Source organism: Ictidomys tridecemlineatus, chromosome 12 (assembly GCF_052094955.1).
Source record: "Ictidomys tridecemlineatus isolate mIctTri1 chromosome 12, mIctTri1.hap1, whole genome shotgun sequence".
NCBI classification, from domain to species: Eukaryota; Metazoa; Chordata; class Mammalia; order Rodentia; family Sciuridae; genus Ictidomys; species Ictidomys tridecemlineatus.
The window spans coordinates 84522731-84537170 of NC_135488.1; the positions used below are offsets into that span (position 1 = coordinate 84522731).

The following is a 14440-nucleotide window of genomic DNA, read 5'->3' on the forward strand; positions in this document are numbered from 1 at the left end:
TCTAAACCATCTTTAATCCTTTGGTCTTCTCAGCATCTCTGTCTACCTTACAGTACCAGGCACTATGTGAGATGCCAAAGTTAAAGATATAAGCCAAGGAGCCCACAGTCCCCTTTTTTCCTCCAGAAATAAGATCTCCTAGGGAAGAAATCAATTCTACCAATTTCTGTGGTTCATAGTGGGCCACATATAGCATTATAGGCCCAGAGTCCTTGCTGATGGGTTGCTTGGCTTTGAGGAAATCACCCTCGATCACCTGCACATGGCAAGGTGGAACTGTGAACATGGCCAAGTGAACGTTCTAGAACTACCCTGTCTAACATGGTGGTCACAAGCCAAGTTTGGCTATTTAAATTTATATCATTTAAATTCTAAAAAGTTCAGTTCCTCTGTTGCACTAGACATATTTCAATTGCTGCTTAGACCACATCTGCAGGTGGAACATTTTCACGGCACAGAGTTCTACTGGACAGCTCTATTCTAGAATCCTTGAGTTAGGCAGGGTTCCCGCAAGCTACAGAGCAGTTTCCATTCCCCCACACCTTGTCACGTGGACAGCCTCCTCTAAAGTTATGTTGATCTGGCAGGTGACCTTGTAGGGCTGCCCCCACACCTGTCTGAAGTGGGTGTCATACTACCTTCCCCTCCGTGGACCCCTATCCTTCTCTATCCTTCAAGATCCAACTTAGGTGCTCTTTCTTCTTTTCTTAATTTCTCCATCCCTCCTCTTCTATGCATAGATGTTCTTGCCTTTTTAGCACAAGCCCAAGCTGATTTCAGGCTGTTTTGTATTACTCTGTACAGGGCTGTCCCAAAAAGTGTACAGAAAAATGCTCAGTGCAGGTGGCATGTGGGGACTGAGATGCAGTGCACCCTCCACTCTCCAAGCTGTAGGCCTTGGCTTGGGTGTGTCTGTTCCTTGGAGGAAGAGTCCTTTCTCTAACGTGCATGGATGCATTCTATAGGCCTTGATTCTCTAACGACTTGACGGCATGCTATTATGTGCCACACAAGATGACAGCTCTAGGAAGGAAGTGACCCAGTCTTCTGTTTCATCAGTCACACCCCACTCAAGGCCAGATTTTACCAACACAGGGATGTCCCATGGGGCCCTCTTGGAACTTACAGTTCTGGTGACTTTTTGTCATGTTCTCTGAGTCCAGTGCATGGTAGAACTCATAGGCTGAGCGGCCAAGCAGCTCCTCGGGGTGGTAACCAATCAGTTCTGTGATTCTAAATGTAAAAAAAAAAAAAAAAAGCATGTGAGGAAGAAAAAACCACATGAACTTCACATAGCATGTGAGCAGGGGCTTAAGACATTAAACCCAGAAGATGAAATAAAAGGTGAATATAACCTGGACTTCCTGGTCACACTGTTTATTCAAGCAACCATCATGTTCAACCTGTAATTGTGGGTCTAGCCAAACCCCTGCTGTTCTGCTCTTTCTGAGGTCATTCTGTAAGGGAAGAATAGCACCCCCACCCCCGCCAAGAACCACTGAAGGGGCTCACACCCCCACTCCACAAGTTTTCAGATAAAGGAATGGAGACAGAGGGGGGCAGACAATTTGCTTGATGTCCAACAAGTATCCAGGGACAGAGCCAAAGTGAAAGTCGAGGCTCCTGATTACGAGCTCAAGCTCATTCTAGTAGAGGGTGATCCACATGCAAAGTGGAAATTCTCTGGGCCCAAGTGGGGAAACAGCAGTGTTGGTCTCTGTGCTGCCCACAGAGAAGGGAGGAGTCAGGAGCCCATCTGCACTAAAACCTCAGGGCCTGGATGCTTCTTCTCAGGAACTGCCCATGGCCTCAGGCATCCTGGGTCTGCCTTCCTCAGCTGCTTCTGCTGGTCTCTCCCTCTCTGAAGAAGGGAAGGAGGGCAGAAGAAGCTGAGAGGAAGAAACAGGAAGCCAGGTGGAGAAGTGCACCTCCTTGTTACCCTCCCTGAAAAACAGGAGGCTCTGAAGGGTGCAGCTGAACCAAAGGCCCCTGCCTTCATTCTGTAGGGAGTCTGATTTGGGTGGAAGTAGGCAGGGAAAAGACACAACCATGAAGAATCGCTTTACCCCCTTGGATCTGTGCTGGAATCATCAGAATCAACAAAGCCCTGCCCAGGAGCCACCATGTTCTTGGGCTGATCCCTCTCCCGTGTCACACCAAAATTATTTTTCACAGTCTTTGTTATCTCACACATTTCCCCCCTCATTCTCCTGTTTAGCTGGCCTGTCACAAATTAGAAGTGCTGCTTGAGGCTTGTCATGATGAGCTGCTTCAGGCACATGACCTCTAGGTATCAGAGGATGCCCATCGGCATCCATACGGGAATGTAGAACAGGAAGAGGGAGACAGAAACAGGAAGCAGAGTGGAATCTTAGCACAGGTGGGCTCCCCTTCCCCGGCTCTTCCTCACTCCTGGTTAACACAGAGACAAAGACTGCTGTTTCCCCACTTGGGCCCATGGAATTTCCACTTTGCATGTGGATTACCCTCTACCGGAATGACCTTGAGCTACAAACTGGGTGACCTGAAGATTTAATTCACCTAAAATAATCTTTCCCTCCTGCATCCCCTTAGTTAAGCACCCACAGAGTTTCACGTTGCCAACCACAGCAAGAGTCAACTGCCTGAATTCCAACCCCCCCCAACCCAAATCCAGTCTCCATCTTCCAAGCAACTTGATTTTCAACTAATCTGCAGTATGCCATTGTGCCATGTGCTCTCTGTTTTGGTGGCCCTGCTATCACACTTCCCTAGCCCTGGCAAACTCATTCCTGCCACCAGGCTTTTAGGCCTCTTCTCCTCCAGTTTTTCCAAGCCCTGACTTTTGCACGGCCAGATCAAGACCTCACCTTCTCTAGAGCCCTCTCCAACTCCTCCAGCCCTCACGACTGTCTCCTCAGGAAGTCCTAAAGGGCATGCAGTATCACCAAGAGCATGCATTTGACTCTTCATACCCTTCTCTGTCAGTCCCTGAACTCAAGAGTCACCTTCTCCTTTTGCCTCCTCTACAATGGAAGCCTAGTAAGGACTTTAGCACCTGGCCAGCAGACAGGCCGAAGCCTGTCTCTCCCAGCACTGCTAGGAACCTGGCACTAAGCATCTACTTTTCTTCCTTAAGCAGGATTAACGGCATCAATATGTCCTGGAGCGTGCACACACAGCCTGCAGCAACCCTCAGGACATCCAATCCATCTTTTCTCCGCTCTTTAAGGTGTCTGGAATTAATGTGAGCAGCAAAGAGGCAAGTTGTCTGCTGGGATGAGACTTGGGAAGTGAGAGCCTTTCACACAGTGGGAAGCTCATCTGGGCTGAGAGGCTCAGGTCTCAGCTCATCGCCCAGCAGTAGTTTCTCCAGTGAGACTCCAGCTGCCCCTTACACCAGGCAGCTGGTCTCACAGCAGGAGGATCTGTCCCCTCACTTAGCTCGGACTAAAGAGGTCTCTGAGCTCATTGCCAATGACTTGTTCACTTGAGCTGACCCTGGGGGGGAGCACTCAAGGGCACCTTGGCTTGGTGAAGACAAAAGGAGAATAAGGTGGTAGAAAGGTGCTGGCCCTACAACCGAACAGCTTGTCTTTTGAGTCAAATGCATCTCAGGCTTAGCCTGGGAACTGAAACCATTCTGGTGGCCCCGCTAACAATAGCTGGCCATTTACAGGCTCACTGATTTTCCAGATAAGCTGCTCCCATTCCTGGGAAGGTCTAGAATTTTCTAGAGACCCTCAATAATGAATCTACAGGCATTCTAGGAAAGATATGATTCTATTTCCTGGAGGAATTAAATTTCCTTTCAAGATTAGAATCTTTTAATTAAAATGTTCAAAGTAAATATTATAATCAGCTTCATAAGATGTTTTTCTAATCTAATTAACATAACATCCATTGAAAGGCACACACACACACACACACACACACACACACACACACACAATGGGCATGTTTTAGAAGTGGACAAACAAACCTAGATTTCAAAATTGCCAGATATCTTCTTCCTAGCAGCTGTCATTTATCTTGTCAACTAAAATAAATATTTAATGTCTCTTTCTTCATTCCTTTAAACAGAATACTGTAAAAACTGGGAAATACACACATCCCGAACACAATTGAAGAACGTTCGAGTCGTCAGGCTTTACAAAGCCAGGAAACCCCAACTTAAAGCTAATGGTCATTTGCCCCCAACTGCAGGCACGTCGACGCCGGCGGGAAGGTTAATGAACCGAGTTTGTTTATAGGACTGGCTACTGCAGCACACAGGGGCCTTCCCCGCTCATTTCCCGGGGCTCCAGACACACCACCAGAGCAGGGCTGTGATAACAGTTTCATCTGCAATCTCCGTCAGGGCAGAGAACCTTTTTTTTTCCTCTCCTTCTTCCTAATTAAGGATGCTTAACTCACAGGGGGAAAAAAATCAATTTGGGTTCATCCATAAATTTCAAAGCCAACTCAGTAGGATGGCTCTACTTTAAGGACACAGAGCTCTCGAGGCCTTAATTCCCTAGATTTCAACAATAAGGACCGTGAGCGCCCTTTCATCATCAAGTAGACCAAAGACTCAGTGAGGGGAGTTGTAGACCAAGAAGACAGCCACAGGCTGAGACAGGAGAAGGAAAAGAGAAAATAGGAAATATGGAGACAAAAGGGCGGTTCAGTTCTGAAGTTACTGTTCCCCAAGTAAAGGAGGGGGCCAGGCCACTCCTGAGTGAGAAGTGCCTGTCAGTGGGAACTGAGTCATTCATGGTCCCTCAACTGCTCTTCTTCCTTAAAAAATGTCCAGAAGCTCCGTTCAAAATGGACCACCTGCAGCTGAGGAAGAGGGAGGAAATTTCTGGGTGCCATCACCTCAATTGACAGAAGAAGTCCAGCCACAGGCTGTGAGGGCTCGTTCTCCTCCCCAGCCGGTGACCTCCACGGCCGGTCCATGTGGGTGGCAGTCAAACTGCTTGGCTTCAGACGCTGCTGCCTGTAGGCAACCAAGGTCAGGCCACAGCTTTTACCCCTGTCCCCTCCACAGGGAAGGCTCTGCTAAGTAAGCTAAGCATGTAAACAAGATGACTAGAGAGTATTTAAATTATTTAAGAGGACAAAAGTTTTAAGTGCTTTATAACTACCTTTTTTCCAGAGAATGCATTTGCCAATAGATATTGATATTAAATTCTTCTCTGTCCTTCCATCCTTCTGGCAATTCGTGGTGTGAACATTTTAGTCTCTATACACACTTATAAGCGTTGACACTGCATTTCCTTAGTAATATCTAGATTATTCTTTTTTAAAAATTTTTATTATTAGTTGTTCAAAATATTGCATAGTTCTTGACATATCATATTTCATACATTTGATTCAAGTGGGTTATGAACTCCCATTTTTACCGCGTATACAGATTGCAGAATCACATCGGTTACACATCCACTGTTTTACATATTGCCATACTAGTGTCTGATGTGTTCTGCTGCCTTTCCTATCTTCTACTATCCCCCCTCCCCTCTCATCTTCTCTCTCTACCCCATCTACTGTAATTGATTTCTCCCCCTTGTTTTTTCCCTTTCCTCTCATTTCCTCTTATATGTAATTTTATCTAGATTATTTATTAGCTCGGATTTCAAAGCCTGTTTTTATTAATAAATTTTACTCAGATTTTGTTTGCTTTAAATGATAGTCCTAAACCTTTTGTTTTCCTCAAATATTGCCTCAGTTATATGAATTCTATGCAGTTAATGGAAAGTCAGTTTTTTCTGTATTATATCAGGTGTGGTGGGTCACAGGGGGTTACATGGGGTGAATTTATACACAGGGAAGTAGCCCTGGCTCAGTCCGGGACTGATCCTGTCCTCAGTGCCAACAAATGCCATGGCTGTCTGTCATTACCCCAAAACCTATGAACAGTAAGAGGAAATTTGCTTTGAACTATGAAAAGTGAGAATCAGATCATACAGAAGGAATAATTTTTGAATTGAGAGGTCCATTAAACTTGGAGATAACTTCCAAAGAGAATTTATAGAGTTGCCTCTTCTAGGGAGTATTTCATGCTGCCTAGATAAGACAGAATAATATAAAAGCATTTCTTATTCAAACTCTGCTAGTTCCAGAAAGTCAGCCGAGCAGACACAGATGTACCTGGAGAGCATTTGATATTCCCTCTACCTCAGGGCCTAAAGAAGCACACTACACGGTCTTACTTAAAATATTCAGAAAACAGCTAAGGAATAAGAATGCAAGAATATTTAGAAGAGACTACGTAGGAAAATAAAATACATGTAATACATTACTTTGAAAGATCACCTTGAATTTAATATGGCACCCACCCTCTAAAAAGGAGCAAAATTATTTATTAAATGTACTCACTAAACAATGAAAGAATATTATCTTTTACTATTAATTTGCACAAAGTCAGGCTATTTTATTCTCAGACTTCAAACTACTTTCCAGTTATCTTGATATATGGTATAATATTCTTTATTGATATTCTTCTATGATCCTCTATTCTTCCCTCACTTTTGCTATCTTCATTATTCCTGAATTTGTATAAAATGAATTCATCATAAGACTTATCCAAATCCACAGGACTTAGAATGCATTTATTTGAACTTTTCCCACTGTGACTCCTGGTTTTATTACATCCTATACTGACTTAATCCATTGACAAAACAGGGTTGTCCTCAAATTCTCTATCTGTAAAGATTAAAAGACCCTCTTTATTAACTTGAAATTTTAACTGTAATTTTTATACTTATCCTCCCAGTGACACTGGATCCTTTCTACATAATTTTGTTTTATAATTTATTTCTAAGCTACAAGAAGACTCACAGAACTCACAAAAATCACAGTGGGGTAAACTTTGCTCCAGTCTCCTTGGTGAGTGGCTCTGTGTCCTTCACAGTTACTCTCTTTTGCCACTAGATGGCATCTCCACGTGAATTTAAAGAACTCACTCCATTTTAAAGTTAAATTACTTGGAAACAATTTTGTCTTTCTTTTAGGTGAGTGGGATGTTTCATTTTGTACCTCTCACTGTAGTTTCATTAAGTTGCTTCTCTCTCAAACTCTAAACTCTTGGAAATCGGGAATAATCTCTACTACTTCTTGGATATAATAGTCTCTTGCACAGGGTTAGATACAAAACAGATGCTCAATAAATAGCAGTTCATGAATTCGTTACTCAGTATTTTAGGAAAGCATGTAATATTAACAGTTGAGTCATGATTATAGTTATAATCAAGACATTGTTTTTTCTTTAACTCACTATGCAACTTGAGTCCCCTTGTCTAGAGCAATAGATCATAAATAAGTAGAGTGTCTCTAATCAGAAAATCTGAAATCCAAATGGTGACAATGTGATATTCAAAATTTTCAGATTTCAGAAAATTTTGGATTTTCAGATGAGGAATGCTCAACCATTGAAGTCTTTGCAAACATTCCAAAATCTAAAAATCTCCAAAATCTGAAATACTTTTGGTCCCATGAATTTCAGATAAGGGATACTTAATCTGAATGCATAAATGTGACTGACATCTAAGTTGTTTTAGACTTTTAAATATATTTTCTATAACTCAAATAATTAATGCAAGACTTCATATAGCTCTCTAACCCTTTATTAAGGGGAGGGCAAATGCACTTTGAATCATCTACACGCCTTTGTTCAGTATCAGACATTTCAGAGTAGTCTCTTAGACTCCAATTCATTTTGGAAACCTGAGAGTTCAACACAAGATCAGAGTCCTCTCTCTTCTCTCTCTTTTGTTTTTAAATTTAATTTTCTCCCCTTTCCCCCTCTGTTCTCTCTTCTCTTTTTTCTATTTGACTCCTTTCTTTTGGTTTGTTTCTGTCTGTGGTCTCATTACATCTAGGTAAAGTGTCAAACCGCCTCAAAAGTGATTTTGTGGATTCGAACTGCTTGACTTTCTTCAAATTCTTGTTCACTTTCCTTATGGGAAAACAATCCCCTTTGGGGGAAATCATAGCCCCTCCTGTGTCAGAGGTCATTAAACAAAGTTAATTCTCTGATGCAAATGGAGCCCTGTCCCCCATTCACAGTCATATGTACGTGTTGGTATTTTAAACATCTGTCTCACAAGGGTGTGTGCGTGTGCATGCACTTCTCCCCATCCCAATGCAAAAGTCAAAACAAAACAAAAGAAAACAAAACAACAAAAACTCAAGTCTTCATCAAAGCAATTGAGAAATAACACTTAGGGATTAAGGACTTAAAATAGTCACTTCATAAACTGTCTAAGCCTTGTCCGTGCCCTTGTTAACTAATCTGCTAATCGGTTAAACACAACTTCTGTGTGGCACAGCATTCTCTGTGTTTACATGCTTCTACATTCTTCTTTGCAGCACCACTGAATTCAGAGTTGAGGCCATGTAATTAGGTTCCTTGAAAGGCAAGATTTTGCTGAAAATGCAAAGTGTCCTACAGAACTTAGAAGTGACATCTCTCTCCACAGTATGAGTCACAAAGCCCTAAATGACAGGTTCCTTTAAGCCAGTATCTACTCTGCCCACCAGTCCTAAACCAAACTGAGATGTCTGGCCTGGTGTGTCTCCCCTCTGTGTATGTTTCCCCTTCAACAGTTTTAGGCACCCAACTTCTTGTGTTTTGTTCCCTCTTTTTAATCCAAAGGTTAACACTTTTAGAAAATTACCTGAAACTCATTCAAACCAAGACAAGGAGTAATGGATTAACCCTGAATTATCCTTTTTAGGGGATTTCCCCCCCGCCCTCACTTAGCAAGAACATAGTCTTGAACCTTTTTTAAAAAAATTGTCTTTTTGTTATTATCTAGGGATGGCAGCTTGTTTTCTAGGACAGTCGGGTTTTCCCTGCAGTTTAGAGTTGCATGATGACTGTGCTTCACATACAAGGGCCACCTTCAGGGTGCATCATCTCCAGCTTTGCGGTTGCTCCTGAGCTATATGGCTGAGGTACCCTGAGCACCACTTCACCTCAAAGTAATGACATGTGGACCGGGCACTGGGATTTCCCATGTCAACTCAGAAGACCATTGAGGCAAGAACTGCATCTGATAAATACCTTTACCCAGAGCATGGATTCCTCTCCTGCCTGCCTTTTGAGTAGTCTTTCTCTCCAACCATTATTATCACCAACATCATTGTCCTCACAACAACTGTAGCAGCAGCAACCCTATCAATAAATGCTGCCTTGATGACATTCCAGGACAAAAGCCTTCAGACATGTCTATTTCTCCCTATGAGGTGGGAGCTCTTTTGTCTACTTATATAACTATCTACTGCCGCCCAGAGCTTTGAGTCCTGGCCCAATTATGGTAAGAACTGAGGGTACAGGAATGCCTCAAGGATACTTTTACAAAAATTCTGAAATTATGCCACAACTGGAGGTCAATCTCAAGAAGGAAGAGCCAACAACCAATACCAGGTCCTTCCAGAATCAGAGCAGAAAGACTCAGCCTAATCTGGAGAGCAGGGCCACACCTATGAAGAAACCAGATGCCCTGGGATGTCCAGCTGATAAAAGAAAGGGGCAGCGGGGTGGGGGGAGGCTGGGTAGGAGCTCCCTTCCTGGGACTGGTGGTTGGTTCTTGCTGGTGGGGAAGACATGACAGTCTTTTGCTGGTGGTCTCTTCTTCCTCAGCTGGGCCCTGGGCCTTCAGAAGTGATCTTGTCTCCTTGGGTTTAATGGGAAGATTTTGCTTTGGGGAGACCAAGGGCAGAAGCGAGACATATGCAATAACAAGAAGGCTCACGAGTGTGTCATAGTGCTGTGCTTTCCCAGGTGCTTCCACAATACCTCACCCTCCAATGACCCTGGGGAACAGGCTAGGAAAGTGTTATCTCCATTTCAGGGGAGTGGTAGAGAGTTTGGGATGGTAAAGTGTTGATTCTGGATACTGCAGAAAGCTGAGGTTGGGCTGGGGGGAGCTCTTCCCTGAAGGATACTTCTGGGGTCTGCTAGTCAGCAAGACGCAGCAGCATTCACTTGAGCCAGGCCTGCCCCAGGCCCAGGCCCTTTTCTAGGTTTCTCCTGCCCCACTCCTGGTGCTGGCTACTGCCCGTCACCTCTGACCTTCCTGTCTTCCTTCTTGACCTCCTGATTACCGGGCCTTAAAAATCACAGAGGCAGGACAGTAGAAGTTAGGAGCTATGGTGGGGTTCAGAATCCCACTCATGACCACCCTGGCCTCTTCTCCGCTGTGTTAACCCTCAGCTTGCAGTGGGAACTAGAGATGACACAGCTTCCCTATGCAGTCTTAGGTGCTCTCTCAACAACTTCAGTAAAGGTTAGAATAAGAGCTACTGCTGAATCAGGCCATCCAGCCTGATTCCATGCTCTTAACCACTACTGTGCTCCTGAGAGAATTTCATGGGGCCTGGAATTGGGGTGAGAATCTGGCTTAGCTCCTCTAATCTAAAAGCCTTCAAAACTAGGCTAGATGGTGGCTGCTGCACATGGGAGGGGTAAAGGCGGAGGGAAAAGTTCAGTTAGTTATGGAAGAGAATAAGGGGAAACCAGCCAACCAGGGTCAACTTCAAGGGCCAGAACCCGAGGCCCCTGGCTGGCCTCTGAATTGAGAGAATTAATAGAAATCTCTAGATCCCATTTTTTCTGGAGCAGAAGAGTGCCTTGGAGTTTTCCTCAGGAGCCTGACATGTATGTGGACAAATATGTGCACACCACCACCACGATGACAAGTCACATTCCAGAACAACTCTGCAGAAGAATCCTGAGGCTGCGTCAATGGGAGACTTTCAAATACGGTTCTAGGAAGCTCTGAGTACCAATGATGGAAGGAAATGCAACACAGGCCTGCAAACTTGCGCCCAGCAAAACATGGCTTATGCCCCATTCCCATCCCTTCTCTACAGGTATAATCACAAAAAAGGGTGGGTAAGTCCCACCCCGTTCCCACAGTATACACATCATACCTGTCATCGCAGTAGGTGAACTTCATGTCCATGCTGTGGCGGCTCAGGAAGGTCTTGCTGTCCAGGGGGATGTCCATGTGGGATGGGTGCTGGATGGGTTCACACATGACGATGAGGCAGGACAGCAGAGGCTCCTTGTAGCCGCAGAGACTACTGTGAGGGGGACAGTTGTTGTAGACTTTCACCTGGCCAGTGCAGTGCAAGACCTGGGGACCAGCAACGGAGGTCAGATGTGGGGCTGAGAGTCTGGAGTGGAGCGCAGGGCTTTAGGCGTCCACCCTCTGCTCACACCTAGGACTCCAGCCCAGGCCTGGTGGTGTCCTACCTTCCAGGTGGCTGACTTGAGGTTGACAGTGCGGCCTCTGTTGGTGACCGTGCACTTCATCCTCATGAAGAAGTCCCGCTCCGTGGACATATCTTTGCTTTTCTTCCCAAAACCAGAACCTGAGTGGAGAAGGGTCAGGAAACCAGTTGCATAAGTTTTACATTTACATTACCAAAGGCCCGGCTGTCATTTTTCTGGGCCACTTTTTTCTTCTATCTCCCAAGTATCTATACTTGCATCACTTGCCGCTCACCACGGCCACTGAGCCCCATCATGGCCTGTGGGCTAATGGTCTCCCATCTCCAGACTGTCTCCTCAACTGGAGCATGAGCCCTGGAAGGTAGGAGCTGTCCCACTCCATCCCACTACACCTAGCACACGGTCAACTGTCACATGACAGCGGAGAGACAATGAGTGACTATGGCCACAGTCTCAGCCGACTTCTGGGTCAGGCCAAGGAGCTCCAGCAGGAAGTCTAGGGCTCAGCTGGGAGGGACCACAAGGGTATAAGTCTCTTTAGGTAGGACTTTCCTCAAGACACTCCTGTCCTTTCTTTATAATCTCTCAGGAATTGGAATATCCCTGTATCCTACTGACAACGTGTAATAGCTATATGCAGAATTATATGCCACTAGCTTTTTTCCCCTAAAGTGACATGTATCAAGTCTCAAGAGACCTCTAGTCTAACTCTCCTGGGATTGGGTGAGCAAGCCCACTTTGAAGCTGGGGACACATTCTCTCTCAATTAGAATTAAATAAAGAACTAAGACCAAAAGTAGATTCCTTCCTCCCTCATAGACTCCAAATAGCCTATTTTCTTTCTTCTCCTTCTCTTTCTTTTTTGTTCAACAGGGTAGTAAATGCAGTACCAGCCAAGTCTTTCTTGTCTCTATCTCAATGATGTCTATACCATCACCCCCACCTGGGCCTTCTCCAGGGAAGAAGCATACTCCTTCCTTCTGCCCAGCATCACAGAACAATCTAGAGCCTTGCTTAAAATAGTTACATCCCTCCCTCCAGGCAAAGACACCAGCCTCTGCACCTACACCACCAGAGGACGATAATTTATTTGACTGACACATTCCCGAAGAATTGGGTGTTAGATGAATTGTGAGGCACTCTTGAGCTGAATGCATCCTTTGGGGTGCCCAGTAGAAACAGACCAAATGGCGAATCTTTGTTGTTGTTTTAAGGAGAGAATATTCCTCCACCATAATAAAACCATCTCTATGCTTCTTACAATTTTAGTTTTTAGAGGCAGTTTTGCACATAATATGATAAACCTCTTTGGGGGCTGGGACCCACCATCAGGAGTTAGGGTTGAGAGGGCTGGAGAGACTCATTTATGACTATTTGCTTGGGTTATGATGTGGACTCCTAACCTGTTAACTTCTGAATTCTTATTCTGATATTTGGTTATTTTTTTTTTTCTCAATAGAGTTCTAAGAAAATCACTCCATCCCTGCTCCAAAACCTTCAAGATCTACCCACTGTCTGCAGGATAAAGTTCAAGGCCTCTACTGGCCTTCAAAGCCTTCCACAATCTGCCTCATGTCTTATCTTCCTTTAGGAACTCATACTAACCCCTTGCTTCCAGAGCATGAGTCCACTCGGAGGTCGGCAACTTTAGTGAGAATTTGCTGACTCGCCAAGTTTGATTCCAAGTCCCCAATCATAGACCAAGAGATGTAAAGTTCTATTCAGATAACTAGAGGTCACTTGGCTGTGAGTCATAGCACTTGAGAACTGGAAGGTCCTACACTTGGCCTTATCTAATGCTGTCAGTTTGAAAACAAAGACTCCGAGAAACATAGAAGTGAGGTACTTAGTTCAGGTCACAGAGTCAAACTGAGATTATCGTCAGTGGTTGAACTGAGATCAGAAACTCAGGGGCCAGTGGGTTTCTGGAGTAGAGAAGAGAGGCAGTCCCACCCCCACAGAGCTGACTGTTCCATAAAGCCCAGACTTTCTCAGCAGCAGACAAGACCTTCAGCAACCACAGGATGGCCCCAACCTGAGTCCTGGAGGCTTTGAGTTGGGAACAGAGGGGCTGGGTGAAAGGTCAGGAGTGGCAGTAGAAGGAGAGGCTGTTGTGATCCTGCGTTCAGGTGACCCAGTCAAGTGCGGCAACAAGAGCAAAACCTTGCAGGCTTGCCACCACTGCCTCTGTCATTCAGGTCAGACAGGCAACACCCATGGCAAAGGCAGGTGATTGACATTAAAGAGGATTTCTAGATGTAGGCAGAGTCTGCCCAGATCAGTGGTAGGTAGATTCTCAGCTTCAGAAGGGATCTTGATGGACACTGAACCCCACTGTTGCCCAAAGCTTCAGTCCTCTTGATGACACTCATGCCTTTTCTTGAATGTCCCAGTTATAACAGTGAAGCCTCACTGTCATTATAAAGTGCCTTTTGCCTGTGTTCACTGGTATCTGCTAGATACTCCCACATCAGAGTCCAGTATATTAGACCTTTGAGAGTTCCCTCTCCTGCCCTATGTCTCATCACCAGAGGGCCAGGTTCATGCTGTGGCTGCTGTGGTAGCTCATCTCCAATGGTGGCCCCAGTGAGCCAGGCCTCCTGCACTCATGGCCTTGTGTGGGTTCCTCCCACACCATATCAGGACTGTCTGTACCTTGCTCTAACCAGCAAAATGGGGCAGTAGTGCTGCTGTGCCAGTTTTAGGACTTGACCTTGGGAAGCCCTTGCAGCTTCTACTTTTGCTCTTTTGGGAGCTGTGAGCTTCCAGGTAAGATGGCCACCCTGAAGACTCCACGTGGAGAGGGAGAGGCCCTGAGAGCCATGAAGTGGGAGAGAGAGGTCCAGTCACCTACCTTGCCAGCCAACTGCCTCAGGCCCCACGCCTATGGGTGAGCCATCTTGCTCAATCAACCCAGCCTAGTCCAGCCCCCAGTGACTACACCCAGCTGATATTATGGGGAGCAGGAGACCTGCCCACAGAACCCACAAATGTGAGAACATGAGTGATTGCTTAAAGTCCATGTTTGGGGTAGTTTGAAGGACAACAGCTCTTCTGGGCACTGTGGCACAGGTGAGCTTATTGGTTTGAGTGGTGTCATTTGGTAGAGGCGCTTGACCCTTAGGTGATGAAATCTCCTGCAGATAGTGTGTTAACCCAAAGGAGGGCCCTGGAACTGTGAAATTAGGCATCACATGGAGCCCACAGGAGTATTTCTGAGTATTGGATCCTTTTAGT

The 14440-nt window shown here is 45.3% G+C and overlaps 1 protein-coding gene across 1 annotated transcript in view; it reads right to left on the bottom strand.

The window, feature by feature from the left end:
* The window catches only part of Epas1 (endothelial PAS domain protein 1), an 83123-nt gene that overhangs the window by 14992 nt on the left and 53691 nt on the right, over positions 1-14440 (bottom strand). The window contains exons 5-7 of the mRNA XM_005324504.5: positions 11225-11343; positions 10900-11105; positions 1127-1233 (exon numbers count right to left, since the gene is read on the bottom strand). Of these exons, the coding sequence (XP_005324561.1) occupies positions 1127-1233; positions 10900-11105; positions 11225-11343 (432 nt within the window). The remainder of the gene's footprint in view (positions 1-1126; positions 1234-10899; positions 11106-11224; positions 11344-14440) is intronic.